The sequence below is a fragment of the Trichogramma pretiosum genome, unplaced genomic scaffold (assembly GCF_000599845.2).
Source record: "Trichogramma pretiosum strain Unisexual culture from Peru unplaced genomic scaffold, Tpre_2.0 scaffold8, whole genome shotgun sequence".
Taxonomy (NCBI): domain Eukaryota; kingdom Metazoa; phylum Arthropoda; class Insecta; order Hymenoptera; family Trichogrammatidae; genus Trichogramma; species Trichogramma pretiosum.
The window spans coordinates 1,506,203-1,532,375 of NW_019641699.1; the positions used below are offsets into that span (position 1 = coordinate 1,506,203).

The 26,173-nt window shown below is 39.0% G+C and overlaps 1 protein-coding gene across 3 annotated transcripts in view; it reads right to left on the reverse strand.

Moving 5' to 3' along the window:
• Window positions 1-3,016: 3,016 nt before the first annotated feature.
• LOC106653250 (protein tiptop) overlaps window positions 3,017-26,173 on the reverse strand; it is a 144,063-nt gene continuing 120,906 nt past the window's right edge. For all 3 annotated transcript variants that reach the window (XM_023462501.1, XM_023462500.1, XM_014372633.2), the window contains 2 exons: window positions 11,026-11,290; window positions 3,017-9,370 (listed from right to left, as the gene is read on the reverse strand). In XM_023462501.1, coding sequence (XP_023318269.1) covers window positions 5,746-9,370; window positions 11,026-11,290 — 3,890 coding nt within the window. In that variant the 3' untranslated portion in view covers window positions 3,017-5,745. The remainder of the gene's footprint in view (window positions 9,371-11,025; window positions 11,291-26,173) is intronic.

The window sequence follows — 26,173 nt, forward strand, 5'->3', positions numbered from 1 at the left end:
CTTGTCACTATATAGCAATAGTTGTTCTGCAAGGAACAGAGTAAGAGAAAGGGAGAAAAGAGAGAAGAGATGTGCCCGAGACAGAGAAAGCAGAGCAAGGCATGGCAGCGGGAGCCATAGCTCTCTTCAAACGCACATAAAGAACAACGAAACGCCCGGACGTGTCCAAGACGGACGGCGCTTACGCGGATGCTGATTGTGGCGCGGGAGGACGACAGCCCGGCGGCGCACCCGAGACAGCCATCTTCTGCGATGACTGTTACTACTCCCAGAACTTCTCTCGCTACTCGTGCTACTCAAAGCTTCTGGATAAATTTATATAACACAAAACCCTGATAAAATGCTAAATCTTTACTGACGAGCTTTTTTGAGTTTCAAATATTATTTTTTCATTGTTTAGTGAAAAGCCATCTGCAAGCATTCAACTGTTTAGCAACAATCATTCCGAAAACCGAAACGTCAGAATATTAAACACAAACAATGTAAAATGAAACAAAATTATTGTTTTCATATTCTATTGGGAAAATTTTTTATTCTTCTAGCTACTTTTACTTGCTACATTTAAAGTCCATCAAACATTAAAGTTGGTGCTTGTACGTTGATCAAAATAATACTTTTTTTAAAAAAACCATGCGCACGAGTAACACCGATTTAAACGAGCTTTTATGGTATAGTACATGGAAAACGGCTCGCTATTCTGAGATTTTAGATGTCAAGATCCCTAACCTCAAGAATTATACAGTCATCCGATTTTTTTTTAATACCGATTCTGAAGGAATTTTTGATTCTAAAAACTGAAAAAAATCAAAGATATACCTTTTGACATTCCGAAATGTCTTGAATTTTTCTGATTTTTTATATGACACCGTCAAACTTATTTCGATTGTGCTAGGTCTTCACCTGTTTTGTTCTCGTATTGATTATTTTTAAATTTTGTCGCATATCTTAATAAGGTACACACAAAAAAGAGATGTACCATTTTGTTCAACAATCCAAACTCTGCCTCGCCTGAAAAAATCAGACCGATTGGCGATAGGTACTTCCGGGTATATAGGATTCTACAGAAAATCTCTAAATTTGTAAAACACCTATTTTTTTAAAAAAGTCAGTACGAAATCCTGTATACCCAAAAGATCTTATTACCAATCGGCCTGATTTTTTCAGATTTATGTCCCAGAATCCAATGGTACTTTACTTTTTAGCGTGCGTACACGATGAAAGTAGTTACAAACAATATTAACCCGACCAGTTCGCATCTTGTTTGCACTCAATCTAATGCTAAATTTCATAAGATTTACTCATATGCAGTTCGCGAAGCGAATCTAATCAAGCATACCTCATATTGATACTATACTTTCACGATAATTTCATTCGTGAAACTATCTATCTAATCGAAACGGTTACTTTTTTCATTATAATCTTTGATATCAGGCAGTATTTTTATTCATGATAGTTACGTGAATGCACCCTCCGTAAACACTCAAGAGACCCACCACCTTCTTCTTTCTATTCCTATACAAGTTTTGACTATCGACATTTCAATGAGTTTTGATAACTGCAGTCGTGAAGTACATCTCATTAATAAAAAAGAAAAAAGCTTCCTCTATGAGGAAGCAAAATTCAGTGACTTAAAATCGATCGATCCTTTTCTCGAAAATCATAATAAATTAATCAGTGTCAAACCCAATTTGATATTTAGAGTCAAAACGATACTTGAGCTTAAAATTATATGAAAGAAAGTGTTGTTCTGTTAAGTTTACTCACGATGCTATATATGATGAATTCAATTTCATCGATTTTATGAAAATGTAATAATTTACGATCTAACGATGTATGCACACATTTTATTTGACAGTATGTTCGAGACTCGTTATCTTCGGGAAAGACGCTTGCATTTACTTGCTTAACGTATAGATAGTTGTACAAGTATTTTCTATATTATATGGTTGCTTGCAAATTTTAGTCGAAGCTGTGGTTGCATCACGATGTAAATTTAAATCAGTTAGTTAGGGATTTTAGAGTTTCAAAAGAAGTCAGCTCGATCAATATTGAAAATACAATAAATGAATAATATACACGAAAAAGTGATAACAGTTGATATCGAATATATTGTCTCGTTCAATTTTTCAATTAAAAATAATTAATTAGGTTTCTATAACTTCATTATTTATTAGCTAAGCTGATTTTTAGAAATGATTTACCCTTTTGTTTACAATTTTATAACTTCCGCTTATTATTAGTGTGACTATAGTCTGGAGAACATGACTTGATAAATATTTCTCTGTGGTGTTACAAAGAAAAATAATCTTGATAAAAGTTGAAAAAAATAGCTTCAAATCGTACTTCAAACTTCAAATATTAGTGGCTTGAACAACTAAACTTTGCTATTTTTATGCTGATCCAGTTAAAAAAAATCGTGTGGATTCTTTGGCTTCAACGAAGTACATAGACTCCACATGAAAAATGCTTACATTTCGTGTAGAATCAGCGTCGATGTATCCCATGAAAACTTAATTTTACGCTGCCTGCCTCAAAAATCTTATGCTCACTTTCATTGTCCATCTCGAAATCTACTCAATTTAATAAAATAAACCTCTAAAATTAACCTAAACTTTCAATTTCAATCATTTATTTTGAAAAATTATTTAAATTAAGCCCATTAGATGGGCTGATGAATTCCAATTTGATGGAATTTGTCATAGGAAACAAAAACTTAAAAAAGGAGATAAAATGAAGTACATTTTAAAGGATTCAGGAATTTTCAATAATATTTAAAAAAATTAAAAACAGTATTAGCGTTAGTTTATAACATATATATTTATTTGAGCTTTAATTGCATTTTAAAATACAACCAAAATAATGAAATAATGTTGAATCTGGTAAAATGTTTTTTAATTTTGGCGTATACAAGATGCATAATTTTGTATGTTGGTACGCTGATGTATGAGATTTTTTATTTTGTTTTAGATCATTTTATTAAATGGTGTACATATATGCGCTCGACTTTGTATTTTTTCGTATATTTTAACGCAATTCATTTTTTTCTTACGAAGTATTTTTTCGTATATCTTCGTATTAATTGTAATTATAATGATCGTAATAATATTCGCAAGCAATCATGGCATTCACACATTTACTCATTCAATCAATATACGGTGTGATGTTTACTTTGAAAAAAGCTCATCATCGTCTATATATACCTTCAGCAGTCGTATTTTATTACAACAATAGTATTATTATATCGATAAATAGTTTTTTAAATCCACGTTGGAAGAATTAGAGTTTACAAGAAATACGTATACAAGATGTGTCGCTTGTTTGTAAATATCTTTTCTCGATTAATTGCTACAATTTTTCGTGTAACAACCATAATCCACAATTAGTTGCTTTATTTTTTATTAAAATTTATTGATTTTTTTACTCATTTGAACCGGTTTGTATTGATGGCGTATTTTTCTACAATCCATCATACGAACTGCTAAAATAAATACATTGCAAACACATTTTTTCTAAACCACGTATACAAATTGTTTATTTTCACATTTTTTATTTTCACACACAATCGCAAACAGAGATTTTATCACTATATCTCTCTTCCATACTTACGAATTTACACATTATGCACACATATTCAGTCGCACTTTTCATTTAAATATGCTCTCTATTTCGCTCCATCATAAATAACATACTATAATTTAATTAAGTCAATTTTTATCATAATAAATATACACAGTATATATCGCGATAATTTGAATGATAATTAATGATTAGTATTTTACACGCTTGAAATGCGACAACGACGCTTAGTTTATTCGGGCGCAATCGTAAATACATACGTATTTATAGTTTTAAAAACGAAGAAAAATTTACAATGGTCTATTTCTCTCTTAAGCGTAGTGTTTAAAACACGCCTCTTTTAAGTTTTACTCGAATTTTTAGTATACCTCATTAGTTCGCCTTTAATACTGGCTCGTACGTAATCGAACACATCAATGCACGTTCGCTGGTACGCGCTGCACTCAATCTGCATAAAGTCTTTCGACTCTGTGATAAAAGTCGCTTATCAAATCCTAACTCTAAATTTATATAATTTATTATATTCACTTCTTCATTTATAATATATAATATGAGGAAAGTCGATATTGCACCGCGCGTGTCGTGTGCACCTCTGTACACGTTTATCTCTCGATCTCTATTCGCAGTCTCATTCTCGTGTATTTTTTCTGTTTTTTTTTTCACTTTTATTAGTGATTTTTGTTAAAACGTGTCTTGGTGACACAACATATGTGACGCAAGATCTGCAACGGATGACCAATCACGTCGGATCATTATTATTATCAACAAAGAGATTCCTACACAATGTCGAGTCTAAACTATATTTTAACTACAAATATATCGTCTTACTTGCTAAAGGTATACATGTGCTCACGGTCGCAACAAATTATGCAGGTGATGTGCGAGTCTTTGAAGAGATTTGAAATTAAATAAAATAAAAAGTAGACAATGGTGTCTATGACAAGTCAATGAGCATTAACTTTATCACGTCATAAATTTTCATTTTTTTAATTAATCAAGTTTATAAACTGCATCTAATTATGCTATTAGAATATTCAAATCATTAGCAATCAAAGATTTTTATTTTACTTTTTCCTAATTTTCTTACAAATATAGTTTGTTATTATGATCAGTTCTATAAAATACGTATGATCATATTTTATTGTATTGTAACATAAAATGTTGATACACAAATCTGCATATGCAATCACCTGCATTAATTTTTTGCATTCACAACGTATCGCGAAGTAATTTTCGTAAGTATTTTATTTCATATATATTAAATATAATAAAATCACATACTAGGCCGCGCGCCGAGCCCCGTGACTCAGCGGTACTGCGAGATATGGTGGCATCACAATAAAATTCAATCTCGTTTTTCCAAGCTATTCTGCACTGTTTCCCTTTATTTCCTCGCTCTTTGAATTGCGAGTGTGCCATTTATAATTGAGCCGTTGCAATCGTCATTGCGTCAATGTCGTCCTTGTGTCATTTTCTTTCGTTTGTTTTTTCCAATAAAATCTTAGTATTATTTTTTATTCAGTATATCACGATTTTTGATTATTCGATACTGCATTCACAATAGATCATTTTTACATACCAATAAAGTAAGTATATAAATATGCACGTATTGCACATACTAGACTTATTAAACTTTAAATTATTAGCTTTGTAAACGCTTTGGATGAGCCAAATATTAAAGGATTATGGACAAATACTAACAATTGAATTGACCCAAGAATGACAAAATGCAAACTATGTTTCATGAATATAAAAAATGGGACCTAATTGCAATAAACATTCATTTAAAAATTATTATTAAGAATAATATAGATTTTTAAATGAATGTATTATTAGATCATCAAAGCTTTCATAGAGTGACAAAAGAGTTTGGCAAAATAGAACTAAACTTTTTTATTTCTTCTAATATACTTATATTTGTGTATATAAACGTTAATAAAAACTTTGAGTATATTTGAAAACATATAAAAAGTAAAGGGAAATATTTATAATAAAGGTTATCGATGCTGAGATCCCATGTTTGCATAATCACGAAAGTTGGCACAATATCCGCGGATAACGTAATGATTTACCCTAAAAGTAAGTAGGTGATGCATCACGTGGAACGAGCTTTGATTACAATATAGATACATTTATGTACAAGTGGCACCGCTACTTACGGGACTCGGACTATACGTATTTGCTAGACAATTGCTTAGCCAGCTCCGTATACTTGAGAAATTTCGAGTGTGGACTCTCTTCGAGGGGTGAGCTCGCAGGTTGCGAAGGACTACCGTTTGCCTGGAGGATCGGAGGTGACCTATTGCGCTGAGAGATTGGCGGCGATGAGGAACTATGAGAAGAACCTGCCGGTGTCTGGCCTCCATTGCCAGACGTCGTTGTTACAGAGCGCCCAGGATTGGGCCCATCAGGCAAAACACCGTCTTTCACAAAGTGCACTTTCGACAAGTGGTGCCTGTAGGCTCCTTTAGTGTGAACGTACGTATCGCAGAAGGCGCACTTCATGGCAGAATCTGGTGTTACGACCGCATCGTTACAAGCCCAACTGAAAGCCAGAATGGCACCAGGCGTAGTACTGCTCGTTGCTCCAGCAGCACTCGAACTTGAACTACCACACGAACCCATGACTGCGCTCGATGCTGATGCTGCTCGACTACCTCCGCTGGATCCTCTGGTTTCAGTTTTGTCACAAAGTTTCTGAAGCGCTGCCAAAGGATGACTGCTGGTTTTGCGCCCTTGACCATCAGCGTTATGAGATGTACCTCCACTGCCTCCAGACAAATTGTCAAACATAGAAGACAGCGCACCCAAACTACTGGCAACTTTGTTGTCCGGCGTTCCTCGCGGTGTGACCGATCTATCGCTACTCGCAGGGCTACTCGTACTATTACGACATGGACTGCGAGCCAATTGCTCAGCTGGATTTAGAGGTCTCGGTGTGGGTGGATTCATGGGCGGCGAAAGTACATCTTTACGTTCTTCTGACGGCTCTCGAATCTGACTGCTGCTATTACGTCTGTGATTAAAAGATTCGACATCCTCTTCATCTTTGTTATCTTCAGCAGCCTCTTTTTTTACAACTACGCTACGAGGACTTTCTGATTGCCGTTCACTTTCGTTTATTGCAAGTGTTTCTGAATCTTCATCTTTTGGCTCCTTTTTTACGACAATAGAACCTTCATCTTCAGACTCTTCATTAGTTGTCGGCGGATGCCGAGCCGGTAGTGGCGCAACTTGTTTGTCTGGCGTCGCTCGAGTAGGTCGGGAATGTGATGACGAAGTCGACAGCCTATCTTGTGTACTAGCCGAAAGATCTATTCGTCTTTCTGGCGTCATGGTATCTGTTCTTCCGCTACCACGCTCCGATATCGAGCTAGACTCGCTGCCACTCCGTTCTCTTCGAGCTGCCGCTGCCGCTGCCGCCGCTGCTGCTGCTGCATTGAGTTGTTGATGTTGATATGAGCGTAAAAAATTCATAGTTTGAGGATCGACGAGTGGCTTGGTGTAGTCGATACTTTCATCGATTCCCAAACGCTTCAAAATGCTAGAACCCATTTGGGTTCCAGGTTGTGCATGATGCATACCTGCCGCTCCATGGCGCATTCTTGAGTCGAAACTTTTCTCTATAAGTTTTTCTATGGCATTTAAAACGGATGGAGAAGAAGTGGTGGCACCGGCATTAGTTTCGTTGGACACGGACGTTGGCGTCACTTTTCCAGGCGTAGTTGCATCGCTTGCCGAAGATGGAGATCGGTGATGTCTTGATGTTTCTTCATTAACACTTTTACGCCCTGATTCGCTGGGTGGCAATGTTGATGGTAAATGATTTGACATCAAAGCATTTTTCAGAAAATTCCTTTGACTAACCCCAAGTGTTCCTGAACCAACGCACATTCGGATATGTTCGACAAAATGAGGCGTGTCGATCTTCTCGCCACATTTTTCACAAGTTATTCTCGAAACTTGTTTTCCGTAAGAATGGCCTGCGCTAGCTCCTGAAGCGTCACCATTTTTGAATTCATTTTGGGCTCTTTCTAGTTCAAGAAGTTTTCTAACTGGTAACGATTTCTTTCTCTTTTCTCGCGTCTGGCGCCTACGACCGCCGCTTTCTGTGAGTGAACGCATAATATGTTCCTTGTAATGACTGTTTTTAACCATATGATTACTAAGTTCTTTTAACGAGCTAAAAGCCTGGTCACAGACTTTGCAAGTCAAAACAGCACTTACGTGGCTGCTAGTAGCTCCAGCGCCTGGTCCGGTACTACCATGAGATCCAGAACTACCACCAGGTGGCGCTCGATCACTACCACCCCCTCCGCCGCTTCCACCACCAGACGTACCTCCGGAATTTCCACCTCCACTACTCCCGCCACCTTTGTGTTCATCGGATGATTTCCAAGATATGATCTGCTCCTGTGAAATGATGTTGGTGTAATGTTGTGTTTCTTGCATGTGCGAAGTCATTTCAGCCAGAGAGCGGAAACTTTGGCCGCACCACATGCATTTGAGAATTTGTCGAGTTTGCTCAGCGCCTTTACCTAACCAAACGTCCTGTCCGCGAACTAATTTCCTCGGCAGGGGCATTGTTTCTTTGATCAAAAGATTTAACTCTGATGGATTCTGTTTACTATTTAAAGAAGAATTACTGGATGACGAAACTGGAGGTGGCTGAGGTGGTGTTTGCTGTACACTCGTTTGGGACGAATGCCCCGGAGTTACAGGCATGTTTACTCCGCAATGTTTGGCCTCTTTCATATGAGTTGTCATAGCAGCTAAAGTTGGGAAACTTTGTTTGCACCAGACGCACTTTAGTACATCTTTGGCTTGATCAGCACCCTTATTTAGCCAATGAGATTGCCACGCACTGTGACGATTGCCTGTTGTACCAGATGTTGAACTTGAATTCGGTGTGTTACCAGTACCTGTGCGGAATAAATCTTCACCTCCTAATTTACTGAGTTCGCTCATCTTTTCTAAAGCTTTTGCAGCTTCGCTTGGTTGATAGTTTTTAGACTCTGCGCTCGAAGACTTGATTTTACCGTTCCATATCTGATGAGGATCTACTGCACTCGTACTTGCGCCCTTAGGTGATAATTGTTGCTGACTAGTTGCGGCCGCAACGGCTGCGGCAAAGTAGGGGAAATGTGATGCGACAACTGGAGAATTCCAAGATGAAGCAACCTGGCGAGCATAAGCGGCATTATCCTGATGTGCGGGTATTGGGATAGCTGCTGAAACTCGTGAAGATTTTCGAGGAGGTGGTGGTGATTCTTCGGGTACTGGTCGCTTTCGACTCGAAACCGAAAGATCTAGAGGCCCGTTAACTGATTCGGAAGACGACGGTGTTGGTGGTTTACTTAAATTGAGTATTTGCTCATCTTCGTCATTTTCAGTGTTTGACGATGCTTTCCGAGTGCTAAAATCTAATACCGCGGGTATTTGAGTTGTAGCACCTGGTGAGACATCACTAGTGGCAGGTGAAATGTGCAGACCAGTCGCAGCTGCAGGTGGAGAACTTGAGGATGAGACCATTGGCGATACAGAATTTCGCGATAAAGGAGAGTGACCGAGCATAAGTCGCTGATGTGTCTGTTGAAGATAGGCAGCCATCATAGCTGCCGATTGTGGAGGAAGCAATGGATGAACGCCTAAAGGTAAAGCAGATGGCAATATGTTAGCGGGAGGGCTGACCGGGCTCGAGCTACTTCGAGTTGTCGTTGGTGGTGGACTGCCATTCGCTGGCCCGGACGATTCCCGCGAGTCCCTTGATGGACACCGCGGGCTCATTGGTTCTCTGAAACAAACCAAGTCATAAACATTATATAAAACGTATTCGATGCTACGATGTTTTAAGATTTAATGTATAATAAAAAAAATATTTCGAAAAATTATATCCACGCTGGTGCTAACATCTTTCAACGGATTTTGTAAATAAAAAACTAATAACTGCGAGTTTGTAACGACTGAATATTTTAAAAATGTAAAATTAATATTGAATTCGTATGTCTATTGAATATTTATAAATAAAAAAAAATTAAGGTTTATTGGTGAATAGAAGAAAATTACTGGAAAAAATTTAACATTCAGCAAAAAGAAGATCAGGTATTTTTGAATTAAGGGGACACACCTGTGTTTATGCATATAAATGAAAAACATGAAAATTAAAAAAGAATTTTATTACAAAACTTTTGAGACCCCGAGGATCAGGATTGGTGAAAAATTGCATTTAAAATCATGCGGTCAATGACTTAGACATCACAAGTCAATATACATGAATGATGGATGGTTTTTAATAATAAGAGGAACTAGTAATAAAATATTTTTTGTTACAAAAGGACCTATAAAAACATGTATTTACATCAGAAACAAAAAATTTTAATAGTAATCCTTAATTTTCATGTTTTTCATTAATAGGCATAAACACAGGTGTGTCCCCTTAAGTGAAAAAGGGAGGAAGTATGTTTGAAATCTAGTAGTTAGCTAACTTTGTCAACAAACGCAGCAAAGATGTTATGTGGATTGCGAGTCCCGAAGACACGTGCATGAGATGTTAAAGAAAATCCAGCGTGGGCAAAAGAATAATGCGACGTAAAGGAGAGTGAGCGAAAAGCTTACGAGTAGTGGCGCTTGAAACTGCTATTTAAAGGGCAGACCGGTTCGAGCTTAGTTTTTGTCGCTTGGATAGCGTAGGCGCTGCTACTCCCAGCCTGTCGACGGCTCGTTCGTAACTGACTGAATGCAGCGCGCCAACCTCTGATGCGAACTCGAAGAACTGAGTGCGTGCGCGTCGCGCGCGAGAGAGAGAGAGAAAGAGAGAGAGAGCTAAAAGGGGGGAAGCAAACACCGACAAAATACACGCAAGGGGAAGTTTTTGGACACTCCTGGGTGGGGATCAGGAGTATATACACCAACTATGCAATTCGTGCGAGGGCGTATGTGCATTAATGCCACACAGCAGAATATTACACATATAATTGTGAGAAGATCTCTATGCAATTGTGCTTTGCAACTAGTGAATATATATTTACGCACATTTCAGGGTGCAGTTACAGAGAAGAAATAAATATTATTTATTAGCAATCATCAGAAGCTTCGTCGACTACGGAAAGTTATCATGTAATATTTTAATGTTTAAAAATTTGATAATTTAAATTTGATTAGCTGTGCATTTATCTAACAATTATTATAATTTTAGATAAGGCAACATCGTGGTTTTTATCATATTTTTATAAAAAATCGTTTAGTTTCAAAAAATCAAATTTTAAACACATGATAAAAATATTAATCATCAGTCTCAAATAATAATGTAATTTGTCAAAGTGGAATTGGGTAGGAAAAATTGAAAATCACAATTAATATAATCTTATTTTGTTGTAAATTTAAGACAGTAAGATTTCAATCAATAAAGATCGACTTCGGTGGATAATCAAATTATAAATATTTACTTACCGATCTGGTGGTCCAGTATCTCTATTTGCAACTGGGTTGAGTTTTGAGCCAGTGGGTGATGCAACACTCACTCGTTGAGATGGATCTTCCTCGTCATCATCTTCGCTACGGACTTCAATTCCGTCTTCGTTTTCTTTGGCTGTCTGATCACCACTGTTGCAATTCGTCTCAGGCGGGCTAGTGGGACCATCCTCATCTACGCAGTCACTCTCATCAGCCCCTTGCAGCTCAGCACCAGGCTCCGTATTTTCGGCGCCGTCCTCCCCTGAAACATTAAGATAGTTGCATCTACATTATTTCATGCCGTTTAGTGAGTTTTATGATTGCAAATATACAGATATTGAATTATGGTTATAGGTAAAATTGACAATACCAGGTATAACAAAATTCATGAATGTACAGTTGCGAGCACAATTTAAGCTGTCGCTCGCAAAATGAGAAACAAATTTCAATGTACGTGTTGTTTCGTGATGCAGATGGCAAAGAACAAGTCAAACGAGAGGGAGGGAGAGAGAAAGATGACAATAGCACCTATCGCTTCATTAATCAGCTTTTGCCAGAATTCAGGTGCAGCTCTTTCTCTCACCTAGCTCTCTTTCATTATACGCCGGTAGCAAGATGATTCCTTTTGGCGTCAAGTGCGAGGTATTATGAAATCAAATCATTTCAATTTAGCGAGAGCTACGTATCTCACCGCTGTCATGCTACTCGAGCTTTTCATCGAGAAACTCTTTTCGCGTTAACCTGCATGCATATACTCATAGGAGAGAGCGCGAGAAACGCGATGACAGACCGCATCCTCGTGAGAGTAATGGCGCGTTCCCGCATTTTGTCACGCTGCTTTCTCGCGCGATTTCATCAGTAACTCTCGAAGAGCTCGCGCACAATTCAGTCTTTCGTGCCCACTGTTCCCTCTTGCAGATTCTATCGCTTCACTCTCTTCGTATCTTATTCTTCTCCTACTGCTGCTACTTATACTACTATTATTATTATTACTACTTTTACTACCACTACCACTACCATTTCTACTACCACTATCACTTGTACGCTTCTCTTAACCACAAAGCCACGTCTAACCAAGTGGTTCTTTTTTTGTTCACTGTATTTATAATAGTTTTAACTGCGAGTGAGAGTTCATTGATATGTACAAACACAAAAGGGTATGTGTTTATTTAGCTAAAATAATCTCGTTAACGTAAGCGTTTTATCGTACTTTACCCTTGGTTCGATGGTATATCATTAATTCGTGTTACCGCTGTTCATGTCTATATTACACTACCGCGACAATAACTATATACAGTGAAACATTGCAACCTTTTCACAATCATACCATTATTTTTCACCAATTAATAAAGAATATTTACATTTAAGTCATTTTACAAAAAATGATTTTCATTAAGGTTGAGGATAAAGAGACTATCCTACATATCAGTTGCTAAGAATTACGTTATAAATATTTTGGTGAAAAAATCTTCAATACATAGCTCGATAAACTGTAACATCAATAACAGCGGCAGCTGTCGTACTAACAGCGCAAATTAACAGAGTTTCTCGTTTTTTTTTATCATTTCGATCTTTTGTGTGTTTATTTTTTCAATGTGCAATTCTCTGCATCTCTGATCATGGAGCTTGCGAGCAGTATGATTAACTTTCCACTATACCTTGTTGTCTTCTTAAACTCGAGCAGCCTCTGTACTATAGGGTTATACTAAGTATATCGAGAGAAGGTCAAAAGATGCAATAAGTAAGTTGAGAAAAAAAGGCCCTTAGTTCAAGTGGATGAAAAAAAAGTTTACGCAAGCAAACACGCGGCGACGCCATCTTATAGCTTTTACAGATGAAGGGAGTGTCACAAGAGAGAAAGAGAGAGAGAGAGAGAGAGAGAGAGAGAGAAATGAGGGGGGAAAGGTAGAACATGTATGCATGCAATGCAATAGATCGTAAGAAAAAAAAGAGAGAGTAAGAGTAGTAGCAGGTAGGGGTTGTCCTACGTTTACCGACTGACCAACCAAAGAATCGTTTGTTGAATTTTAAAATTTTCACGATACAGGTCCCGTGGCTCAAAGATCGAGTGTGTAGCAAGTCGCACTGCAGTGGCAGCACGAGCTCAGTGTGGAGGGGCAAATACTGCACAGGGGAGAGAAAGGAGATCGCACATTGATCCACGGGACCATCGGCAACTAATTACGCAGATTTATGTCCCCATTGTCCATTGTCTTGCTACAGACGAGTTGGACGACCGAGTGCACTCACGGCTCTGTGTGTATGTGTGTGTGTGTGTGTGTATATGGGCATTTGTGTGTGCACTCTCACACTTGCACAACAAGTATGCTTATTTATACAGTTGAACGCAAAATAGAGAAAAAGAGATAAGCACGAGAGGTAGCTAGAGTGACGACAACTACGTCGACAACAGGAACTGTTCAATTCGCTCGCCAAAGACACTGGTTGCTTCGAATTTTTTGCCTTTGCAAAATATTTGTCTTCGGCAGATAAGGAACGCAGGATTCGTAGATGCAATAATATGCACGTGAGGATGCAAAGTAGCAGCTTAGCAAAGCTCCACCCGTTGCTACTGTTTATAAGAGAATTCAATTGGCTACAGGCAGCATGTAGCTATTTGCGTACTAGGGATATTCTTTCTATTTCTCCTGCACGTGCACTTAAAAAAAAACCAATGTGCAAATTTGTGCCCTAGTAAGCTATTCCTTCTTACATGAAGACATTATTCATTATTGGCCTAATCGAAGAATACGAACGAGTTTATTTTTTAACTCTAATGATAAATTCACTATTTGAAAAGGTTTACAAGTTAAGATTGAGATTTTTGACTTCAAATCCTTGTCAAATTTTACATGAAAAATCATAATTCAAATATTTTTTCATTGTGACTTTTTTCGATTCGATAATTTTACACTTATACATTTTTGAGAGATTGAAATTTTAAAAGAATTGTGATGTTGGGTATAAGCTAGATGTTTGTGAAAAAATTCACCAGCTGAACGAAAGTTTTTCGTTTTTGCGAGTCTTCAAATACCTTCAGTACAGAAGAGAACGACCCCTGGCCCGTGCGTGTGTGCACATTTTATTGTATTGGCAGGCCACTGCACTAACGAGATGTATTTGCCTACAACTCATGGGCTTGCTGCTCCTGTTGCCAAGGTAGTCTGCGACTTTTAAGATTTCTGGGTGGCGATATCCTCGCTTGCCTTCTGTCTCTTCTTTGCTCTGTTGTATATATGTGTACAATGCAGCCCAAGAGTTGGCCGATTTATTAGTTTGAGCTTGAAGCTCCAGTATATAAAGTACAAAATACACATATCTCTATAAGGCGCATGATTTTATTGTTTCAAATCATAAATCAATTGAACCTTGTGTGAAATTTTGGAAACATAAATTTTTGAAATGGAAGTTAGAACTTTAAATGTGACTAAGTAAATTCGTAATAAATTAAAGCGCAAATATTTACGCTGGATACGTTTAACTGAACTGATGAAATTTATTACTTCATGATAAATGACATCATTAAAAATTTTTTCGTTATCTTTTTAAAATCTTGTTTAAATCTTTCTAACGTTTGAGGAGAATATATACCTTAAATCAAGCCAAAGTTTTGTATGTGTAAACAGAAAAAATTAATTTATCATTTCTTAGACTAGTTTGCACATATGAAAAGATGTTTAATAAACATGTACGAATGATAATCGAAGAGAGTAAAGATATATATGAGTACACATTTTTCCCGATCTACAAGGATGCAGGTAAAGGGTACAATGTTGTCACGACGCAATTTTACGCGTAATTTCATTTGCAGTTTGCGCAGTATTACATGCAGGTGAATGGGAGGGTATCTCGATTGTTCATGTAAGTAAAGGGAGGAGAAACTGGCGAGATGAATTTCTAATGCTAGTCCGAGTGACGTTGAGCAAAAAGAGAAGAGAAATAGAGAGAGAAAGATAGAGAGAGTGAAGTCCTTAGCCAGAGGCTCTATCAGAGACTGTATATAATGTTCAGCATGTACGAGCTGAGAAGAAAGACGAGCTGGCTGGCTGGCTGACGAACGAACGGACGGACAGACAGACGAACGAGTGCGCGTGGATGCACTTATACATGCAACCGTACATGCTCACACTCTCTCACATACACACGTTCACATCCACGTGTAGTGTGCGGAGAAAAGCGAGGAGGTTGGCCAAGGGGGTAGGGATAGACTATACAAGTAGCATCTCTTCCTCGCAGCTCACAGTTCTCGTTGATGCCAGCCTGCAGAAGAGAGAAAGAGAGAGAGAGAGAGAGGTCCGAGTGACTGACGGCTGAATCCGACTCTTCTCCTCTTCCTTTCACTCCTTCTGCCTTGTACGCGCTACACTGACGCTACTCCTACGGTATATATGTATATAAATAAACGTGCAAAAGAGGAAGCTTCGTGTTCTTTGGATACGCGCACGGCGAAAGATGGACGACAAAAGTGTGGATTCTCGGCTGGTTGCTCTCTGCAAATTGGGACAGCGAATTGTTTGCTCCAAGAGAGCAGTCTTAGCGAAGAAAGATGCACGTCCTGCTCGTGCAAAATTTGCGCGAAACGGCAGCGCTGCAGTAGCGCTCCTAAAAAAGTTTATCGAGACACCAAAAAAGATGAATCAACTAAAAGAACCCACGTGACTGATCAGGCGGGATATCTTTTTACCGAGAATATAGACGTAATGCGTTTTGACAAGGGTACCCAAACTCGTTTTACACTTTGATGGTTTGAAAAATAAAGTCTGAAAAAAAATACACGTACGCACAGTGAACTTAATTTTTGGTTTTATACTCTAATTATATCATTTAATAAAGTAAGGTCTATTTCAGTTCCAGAGATCAAATCATTTAATAATTATACCCTTCTTATGGATACATTACGATATTTCTTGAAAAATTATTAAAATTTTGGTTTATGAAGTAATGTAAAAATTCTTTTTGATGTGAATTATAATTTTCATCATGGATGTTACTTTTTATGTCTGTAGAAAGGACGGTTCAATAAACAGGACCGATGATTATCCATTTGAGGTTGCCTATTTGCTATGAAGCATCTTGAGATTAAAATTGAGCCATCAGAGAGCTGAATTTTTGCTCAAATAAAAAGCAAGCATTCGACGAAACGGATTTGACACTTTATAACATGCTCAAACGAAAAAGAGCTGTTAAACTGTAACACGATATTTTCTTTTGCACAAACTGATCAGTAAAAAGAGCAAGAGTGTCGCTCTGAACATCCGTCAAGGCAGAGCGTCGATAGCATCGTGAAATGACAGCTTGCTTCAACGTATAGAGAGAAGAAAAAAAATTAGCGATGCGCATATAATTCGGTAATGAAACAAGAGCTGCAGAATCCCTATTGAGAGAGAAGAAAAAACAAGTTCCTGGCATCAATTGGCCTATCAAATCACTGTTCGAATGGCTTGAGAAAAAAATTCTATAAAATTTCACCAAGAGTCTTAAGGAGTTGAGAGATCGATAATATACTTTGAATGATGCAGCAGCTCAAGTTGTAGGAGCGCAGATGAGTTTGACTTATCAAGATGGATTTCATCGTGATAATATTTTGTTGCATTCTTCGTTCTCTGTGTTGAAGAAGCGACAAAAAGCTGTGATTGTAGGTGGACGCAGGAGGCAGCCATCATTCGTGACTGGCTTAATGATCTATCCATCCTTTAGCTGCTACTTCTGCTGCTGCTGCTGTTGCAGAGAAAGCAAGAAAGAGAGAGAAAGAGAGAGAAGGCAAAAGGCAGAAGGCAGAGGGGAGAAGATAAAGTGCCTTGGCTGCCGTATACCTGACTGATTGACTGATGAGCCGACTGTTATCCTAAGTCAACACTCACTTCATCAGCCAGTCGAATTCCATCTACGCATAGCTCGTTTTTTCCTTGTCTTATTTTCACTTGGCATGTATGTGTATCTGTCTCACCTCGTATTTCTCAAGCCGATCGAACAAAAAACAGCAGAGAAACTGCAACTATTTCACTTTGGACAAATCCTTCTCCCCTTTCTGCTGCTCGGGAGCAGCAGATCAAAGAGTTTGATTGTATTAATTAATGAAACAAATACATTAAAATTCAAGTTTAAAATACACGCGATAAAAATGTACATAAGTACAAGCGATCTTCGCTCCGGGAAATAACAATTCACGCCGATTGTTATCGTAATCTTTTAAAAGTACTTTGCTAGAATGAATTAGCATTCAATATATAAAAGAGCTACTTTTCGAGTAAAGCGTTGAATAAAAAGTTTTCGTACTTTGCAGTTACACTAGCGCGCTCAGTCTGTGTACGTGCTCACACCCTTAAACAATAGAATCCTGATTGAAGTTTCAGCGCGAAAGAATTTTCATTTCTTATATATCCCCATCGAATTTCTGTAAAATTCGCATACAATGAAATTTCTATTCAAACTTTTCTCTATCTTTGGGCTTCCTTCTCTCTCTCTCTCTCTTTTCTTCCTTCTGGCTGGTGCGCGATGTGCACTCAGATCGAGTAGCGGATTTGGCCAATGTTTTGCTTCTTCCGGGAAATTCTCCCGAAGCCGCTACATATTGTCTGTCGCCAATGCTTTTTCATAGCAGTTCTACACGCAGTACATAGCGCAGCAGTAGCTCTTTATCCTCGTAAAAGTCTGACGAAAGAACTTTCATTACATCCTGATATCTTTCCATCGCGTGATGCGACGAGTATAGATAAAAGCTATAGGGCTCGCGAAGCTCTTGACAATCAACCCTCGAGCACCTTTATATTCCATACGTAGCGGGCTTGACTTGCTGCCACTTGCACTTGCACATGAATTTTTCTATTTTTTCTATTTCAATGAAAATCTTGCGCACAACCAAATCTGAAAATGCGAAGCAATTTGATCGAGACTGGGGTCTCGACATGTCGTTGTAGCTTCTTACTCGAGGTGAACCTTATTAAACACGAATAAAAGCAGAGATTACAGTCAGGAATCGTCACTTGTACTGAATCACATGATGTTTTACGAGTAGAAAACAAACTAATCGACAATTTATTTCCAGTTTTTGTACTTTTTAATTAATAAATCACCTCAGTTATTTTGTAAAGTATACCTTACTTAAAGAAACACATGCCTCAAAAACGTTTTCGTCGTTCGAAAAGCTCTTTTGATAAAAATTAAATTCGAATAAATAATTAATCTGAATTGTTGAATTTTAAAAATGTAGAAGCATCAAACTCAAAGTGCGTTATAATTTTTTTTAATAGTTACTACCCTTAATTTATAATATCCAAAAATAATTAAATATAAGGACAGAGAATTGTGAGTTTTTACGTGGGCAACAACTGAGGGATAAGCCCAAAAGAACTGGTCAAATAAAAAAGATAATAAAACATCAGGTTCGAGAAAAAGAGATGTACATAAGAGCCAGTGGTGGAGCTCACAAGTCGACGTTGCTCCAAGTACGAGTGGCAGCCAACACGTCAGAGTGATTCTGAGTGATGGACGGAAACTTCTCGAAACGAGCAAATGCAACTTTGCGTCTCTTCAGAAGATATAGAAGAAAGAGAGTGAGAGAGAAGGAAAGAATAAACAGAGCAAAAAAGTAACAAGTCTTGAAGGAAAGCCGTCCGATATGCGCAAGTCTTAAAAAGCATATATGTAGTATATAGCAGAAGCATATATACACGTATAGGATATATAGTAGCAGTAACAGCAGCAGCTTACTGACTTTTTTCTGCATTCGATACGGATGCGGCTTTTTGACTCGCTCTCTCGCTCTCTTTCTCTCTTGCTCCGTCGTCTTTTTTCTTGTTTGTTGATGTGCACAGCAGTCGAGAATTATTATGTACGCAGCAAGCGAGAGACGCATTTGTAAAAGATGAGATGATTTAGATGATGCGTTACGCGCTTATCGCATAAACGTATGTGGTTCTACGTGCACTTTTGGTAAGCTGTCCGTACGTCATTTTATACTCTTTGCGAAATTTAAAATTATGACTTTCCTGGCCTTATTTATAGATTATTCGAGGATGACAATCAAAATTCAGCCGAGAGAATACCATCAATTACGCGGTTCATCCAAGAACTGTTTTAATTTAACCGAGCTCTGTGTAGAAGCTTGAGTTTTGCATTGAGATACCATTGGAATCCTCTTTAAATTTTGGCGCAAAAAAACAGCGAACACGAAGCTGGTCGATAGATCAATGAGCGACCGAGCAAGGATATATATCATATGAAATCGCGAGTACGAAATAAATGAAACGTTAAGGTATACGAGTGAATCCGCGAGGCAAACAAAAATCGTCGTGTGGAGTGGTGTGAAAAAAAAAATAAAACAAAAAAAAGGAGAAGGACCGAAACGAGCAAGGATTTTAACGCGATTGTCGGTCATTTCTCTTCCGGTTGGGTGTGCGCGAGCTAGCGCGGAATGAGTAAACGTCGTCGAGTGGCCACTCGCTACTCGCTTGTACACACATATACGAGGCTGCGGACTTGGAATGATAGATGGATGAGGCGCTGTTCATACACGTCCGGTGCAACAGGCGACGCGCTACACTGTGTCCGATGATCGATGTGAGCTGATGTTTCATGCCGAGGTTAAATCCACGCAGTGGTTTTTTTTATCAGCGAGCCAACTGCACTCACCTCAGCCCGATTATAAGTAGTACTACTACCAAAGCTGCAACAGCCAACGACGACTAATTCCACTCTTCTATGTACGATGCATTTCCGTTCTACGCCCCCAAAACTGACATTCAAATACAAATGTATAAAAAATATTCGTCTACTAAAACTTGTTCTTTGAATTCGGACTCATTGCAGACGATATAACTCTCATTCTGTCAACTAGCATGCCTCGCTTCTGTTTCTTTGCTCTTTTCTCTCTTTCTCTATATTTCGTTTACCGACAGCGGTAGTAAAGTAGCAGAGCGAGTGGTCACATCTCGAACGATCTTCCACATTACGGTAGGATCGAAGCAGCGTAAATATTCGTGCGTGAGAATCGAGAGAGAATGAGAGAAGAGCCAATAGCGCGGAGCGACAGGAGAGCTTGGAATGACAAGACGATGCCTTCATCTTGTCAGTCTGTCAGTTGCAATGGCCCTCGCGCACTTTACTCCATTCCCGAGTTCTCTTTTTTTCTCTTCTCTTATCGCCCGTCGATCACTTGTTCGTCTGCTGCTCTTTTCGTTGTAAGCGTATATCTCTTGGGCGACGTCGCGGCCAACTCGCCCAAGTCGAAGCTTCATCATTTTTCTCTGGACTTGTCGTTTCGATTCTCTCCTGGCATTTGTCCTCTTCGCTCGCACTCTATAACGAATTGATTTCTCATTACGATATAATTTATCAATGACAATTTTCAAATTGTCTCAAGCGATTTTCAAAATGCTATTAAACTTTTTTTAAAAAGTCAACTTTTATTTGATATTGGAACAAGGAATGATCATATACCACGCTTTAAAGTAAAATATAAAGGCTACATGGTCGTCTTTACTGTGGTACGTTAAAGTTCGAACGGTAGATTTAAATTATGTAAAAGAATTTCGTTGACATAATTTCGAGAAACGATTAACAAGCGATATTAGCTCGTTTACTTATTGATAAACAGAATTTTGTGTGTGATTACGTATGATCTCGCGAAATTCGAGTTTGGTAGCAAATACCCTTCCATTAATAGGCTTGAAAATGTCGGCGCACAGTTACAATTTTATACTGCTAAGCGGATTGACAAGTACTCTCTGAAGATTTGTTTCTGCTCTCAGCTGTTATTTACCAAGTCTCACAAAATCAATCGCTTAAAGTCGATAGTGGAATTTTTAAGTAAAAAAAATTAAGCATGACACTTGGTACAAAAATTAGCAATGAATCCAAGTGATTCGTAAGCAAGATAAATATGATCGATTGTCCCTTTGCAATGTAATAATTAAGTATTGCGGACACTTTAGGACATTATTGATCAGCGCATAGAACATAAAACGCGATGCAGTTATGTAAGAGCGACAACGAAATAAGTAGCACTGCACAGTAGGGTTGCACTTCTCAATTTGAGAGTGTGAATAGTGTGAGTATATCTGCTGGGGCAAAGCGGCGATAAATTGCATCTTAAATGTCGCGACCACTGCCTGACATCTGAATCAGCAACGTCCAAGCCAAAGAAAACTTTTCGCTGTTTGTGCACTTGTCGTTTGCATTGCTTGGTCGAGCGAGCGATTAATAAGCGCCACTTGCCGCGCACAGGAAAATCGGCGAGCCCCGCAAGAATATGAGTACGACAATGATAATTCATCAGGGGACTCGCTATATCTTGGGTACGATCGCACGGATCAAGCGAGCTCGTCATGGTTTCACTGATACTGACGGATAAAAGTATAAAACGTGAAGGATCATAGCGAAGCGCAAAAAGGATTACTGAAATCGAGAGTACAAAGAAGGAGAAGTCTGTCGGAGAAGGCCGCAATAACGTACAAAGGGTGGCGCTTCGTCTTCGTCGTCGGCAAAGACGAAAATAGAGTCGCGCTCGAAGCATGCCATTCGCCACATAGGCGCGCATACATGCTACGGCCATGCAGACCGATCCGTTCTAATAAATATTGTGTCAACATTAATAAACGAGCGCGTTGAAGCACATATGCGCGCATTTACTCGTTCGCAGGCGACTGTAGCTTGTATTTGTTCGAGAGCTGTACCCAAGAAAAGAGTAGCAAATGGCACACACGAGCTGTAGCAAGGGAGCAGCGCGACGATCTGTCAGCGGGATGATGGACGCTTGACGCTCGGAAAGACAGGTGCACTGCGTCAGCGCGCCGCACTCCTATACACGTCGCATGCATACGTCTTGCTCAAATGCGAGCCTGCAGACGCGTCGGCTCTTTGATTCATTTCAGTCGTGCAAATCGCTCATTTTGCCCCTCTCGGCTCCGTCTACGTCTACGCTTTTTTCAAACTTTCGACGCGGCTAAAGTCCAATGCCACGGTGCCGTTTTACTTTGATTTCGTCGTGGCTTATTTTTTCATCTTCTCTAATCAGCCGGATGAACTTGTAACTCTTGCACTCGCGTACCTGCGCTGCTTTTGACGAAGAGACTCGAGCTTGAATATGCAGAAAACGATATGCGATCAGCGTGTCTGCGCTGCGCGACGTATGCGATACTTATTCTCTATGTATCTGACCTAATTCAAAATTCATGTCCTATTCCATTTGGTAAAATGCCCGCTTCAGTCGGTTCGCGCGGGCTTTAATACCTGCTCTCGAGTGTATGGCTGACATTTGGCGCTGCTGTACGTAGCTATATTACACTTGACTCGGAGCTTGGCCTTTCCCAGGCCGTTTCGCGCGTAAGCGGCCAAAAAGCCCAAGACTTAAACAGTCTGCTGGTCCTGCACGTCCCTTTAAACGTCACTCCGGCAGGATTTCGCACGTTGGACGTCGCTCGTCTCCAGGACAAGGCCTTACACTTACCTCTACGTACTCAGTATGCTTAGGCAGTAGCAGAGCTAGCTCTTTACAGTTGACAGGGCGCGTTTTGCCCTTTGCCGCAAGCGCCCCGGCGTTTCTCTCTCGTGAATTTCTTACGCCGAGATTAGGATGGCGCTATAACAAAAGTGAGAGGCAGAGGGAGAAATATAGGGCCCCGATTAATAATGAAGCGCTTTCAACCTGAGCGACAACTTGCTTCTCTTTCGCTGTCGAGAATTGCTGCTGCAGCAAACGAAGCTTGCCAAATTAGCGCTTTACTACGCCTTTACTCTTTTCACTTATAATATTACCCCGCTACCTCTTACTCTTACTTTTTACTATAACTGTATCGCTACTATTTGCACTCGGCATTGAATGAACAAATTTTCATTGAGATTTCTTAATTGATTGATTAACAATTAAGACATGGCAAACGATTAACACGGATCGAGCAAGCATTTTTTTTCTAATTTTTCCGATTTTCAAACAGGGTAAATATCAGATTTGTCGCAAAGTATTTATTTTACTAAATCTCATTCAGTTTTCTTCAACCTTTGGTATATCTCAACAAAAAAATACAACAAAAAATCTATATACTTATTGATGAAAATTCGTAAAAAAACGCTACTTCAAATATTCTAAATTTATCCAGTATCAATTTTCGTGGATCTTTCTCGTAACTGTTTTATTTCTCGCTCTTATTGCATATTTTTCATTTCATTCTTAAGTCGTATGATCACACAAGTTCGAGCTTTAATATTTATCATGATTATCAGATTCAAGTACAAGTCATGTTTTGAACAGGTACACGTTTGAGAGCATTAATAAAATAAATAAAGATGCCTAAATCATGATTGAAAATATTTTTTCACATCGTTTACTATAATTTGATAAAACATATTTCAAACAATTACTCAAAGAAGCTTCATCATATCATCACATAAGAATAACATTAACATTTGAAACCTTGTAAGATACTGACAACAGCGATAATTTTTTGTAACTCGATGATAATGTAGGTGTAAGTTTTAAAATATTAATTTTTCTATTAAATTTACTACGTTGAGTGTTTACATTAAAGTTTTAGATTGTACTAAGACTCTGCTGCAACATTTTTAGCATATACTCGGTATATATTTGTATATACATAACACGCCAACTAACTGACTTGGTCAGAGTCTTTCATCCTTTATCTGACTCCGCTAAAGAGGTTTGTAAGTGAATTTGTATATTAGTCTCATTATGTTCATGCACATACAATTAGCTCTAAAATAAAATACCCTTGAAAGGATTTCTCTCTCTCTCTCCCTAAAACAATGCCAAGGGTGTACGAGTATAAACACTGAAAAGGACCTCGATTTACAAGTGGCATTCGTACAGGCGCCAGCAGTATTTTCAGAAAAAAAGATACATTCTCAGACGACCAAGGTGTACATGGTTCAGCTAGCATGGAGTGAATGGCGTATAGTTATAAAATGCGTGCGACCTAACAGCAAAAGAAAACGAAGTTTGGCGAGCCAAAAGTAGAAAAAAAATATGACTCCATATAGCCAATTACTAGTGGCGTATTAATATGTGTATAGATATATTTTAAGGCATGGGTAGGCTTGCATGTTCCACGTGCACACACACACACACACACACACTTGCGAGCGTGTGCTAGTAAAAGGAATGGGTGCAAAAGTACCCCCTCGTAGAACCAGGGTACACCCGAATTCGTAAGATAGAACAACGTTACGATGTAATAGGTTGTGCTGTGCCCAGCTCTAGCTCGCAACGATCATCATCGTATCATATATAAATAAGCAAAGACGGTATCGCGTGCTGAACTAAATTTAAGTTAATAAAAGTAATAAAGGCTGCTTGTGCATGAATAAGTTCGTACAACAAAGTAATGAAATTGTAACAGAGAGATGGTGATCGGAGTGCGTCGATGGCACTCGAGCACGAGTATTTTTCAAACTAGTTTTCTGATTTTTATCGATCGAATTCACGCCGGATAATAATTAGGCGCGTTTATCAAGCAAAACGAACGTAACGCCTAACGCGTGAATAGAGCAGCAGGAGTGATGTATAGGTGCGCGCTCGGTCGACTTGCCATCGAAAAAATCAAATCTCATCACGTTGAAGCGGCGCGTACACTTTCTAATAACTGCATATAGGTACGTAACCAATCTAATAAACATGTCAAAGCGCTCGTAAATAAAGCTTATAGCTCTCATATCTATGGTTGGCACGGCGCGCAGCACATCATCTATAATTCGATCATAAATGAAACACACCACTATCTGCGAACCTCTGCGTGCATGTGTGCTCGTGGCTCTCTGTGCGTGAGTGTCTGTATGTACATAGAACATGCTTCATAACTACCAGTGACCACTACACTCTCTGCGACTGCCACGTGAGAAAGAGATAGAGAGAGAGAAAGGACATTAAATTCCTATCAGTGAAATCACAGTGGAAAATCAACACACGCGATTAATAATCGTCTGGTATTCGTGCACTGCACACACAGCATTATTTATACGAGCATATATATTCATTAAAGATCCAATCAAAAAAATGATCCACGTACAACTGCTTCAGGATCGCATGCGCGTATAGCAGTTCTAGCTGGCTGCAAATTTTTTCCCGATTGATTGGTAACATGCTGTCGCAAATGCTATCGAGCCCGGCTGAACGCGTCCTTCGTGCTTGGAGGACGTGTACAGATCTGCAATCGCCTATGCACTTATCAAATATAAGCGAATCGAGATTATACGACGTTTGATCACGGCTATCGTTGCATTGGATGTTGCATGGATGCGGCGAGAAACGAGAAGAACGTCAGAGGGGACCGTCCGTGGGCTTTCTCACGATGTGTGCCATTCTGCTTTTACGGATGAATATTTCGCTCGTCCGCATAGCTCGTGTTCGTATGGGTGACTGCTGCGACTGTTGCGACTCCGTGTGTACGTAAGTGCGCTCGAGTTCTTTGTTATATTACCCATGCTTCAGCTTTCTTTCCTTTCTTTCTTTCTCTTCGAGCGATTGATTTATTACCAATCGTTTGTATGAAAATTACGAGTAATTTTGAGAATTCGAGGAAAGATCGATATTATAACTTGCACGGATATTATATAGATACATGGCTATATATTTTTATGCGAACATGTAGTGCGCGCGCGCGAGGACAAAGTAGTGCACATATGCACGACACGGACCGACAAAAAGAATGACTTTCGACATTTTATGCTCAATTCTATAAATGATTTGTGTGCACAATCGTACGTGATATATAAGTCACGTCGCAGAACAATATCAATGTCAGAATTTTCTTCCTGCGCGAGGGCTCCTGTAAAGCTACGCAGCAAACGCGATCGCGGAGTGTCGGCGATCGGCCAGTGCACGATGTAACTTCCAATCGAGGAGCGCGTGTCGCGCTCCGAATGGCAAGTATGGCAGGCGAGAGCAGCGTCACTCCACGCTCCTCATATACGCGAGAATCGCGATTTCGGGACCCGCGAAAACAACCTAACGTTATTATTTGAAATCTATAAAACATACGGTAATTCTGATTCGGTAAATCGATTCCTTGTAAAAAGTGACCGAAAATAGTGCATTCATAGTCTCCGAAAAACGCAGTATTAACTAAATACGAATGATAAAAGAAAAAATCCCCGACGAAAAAACGGTCTCACGCAAAACGCGGTCTCACGCGGT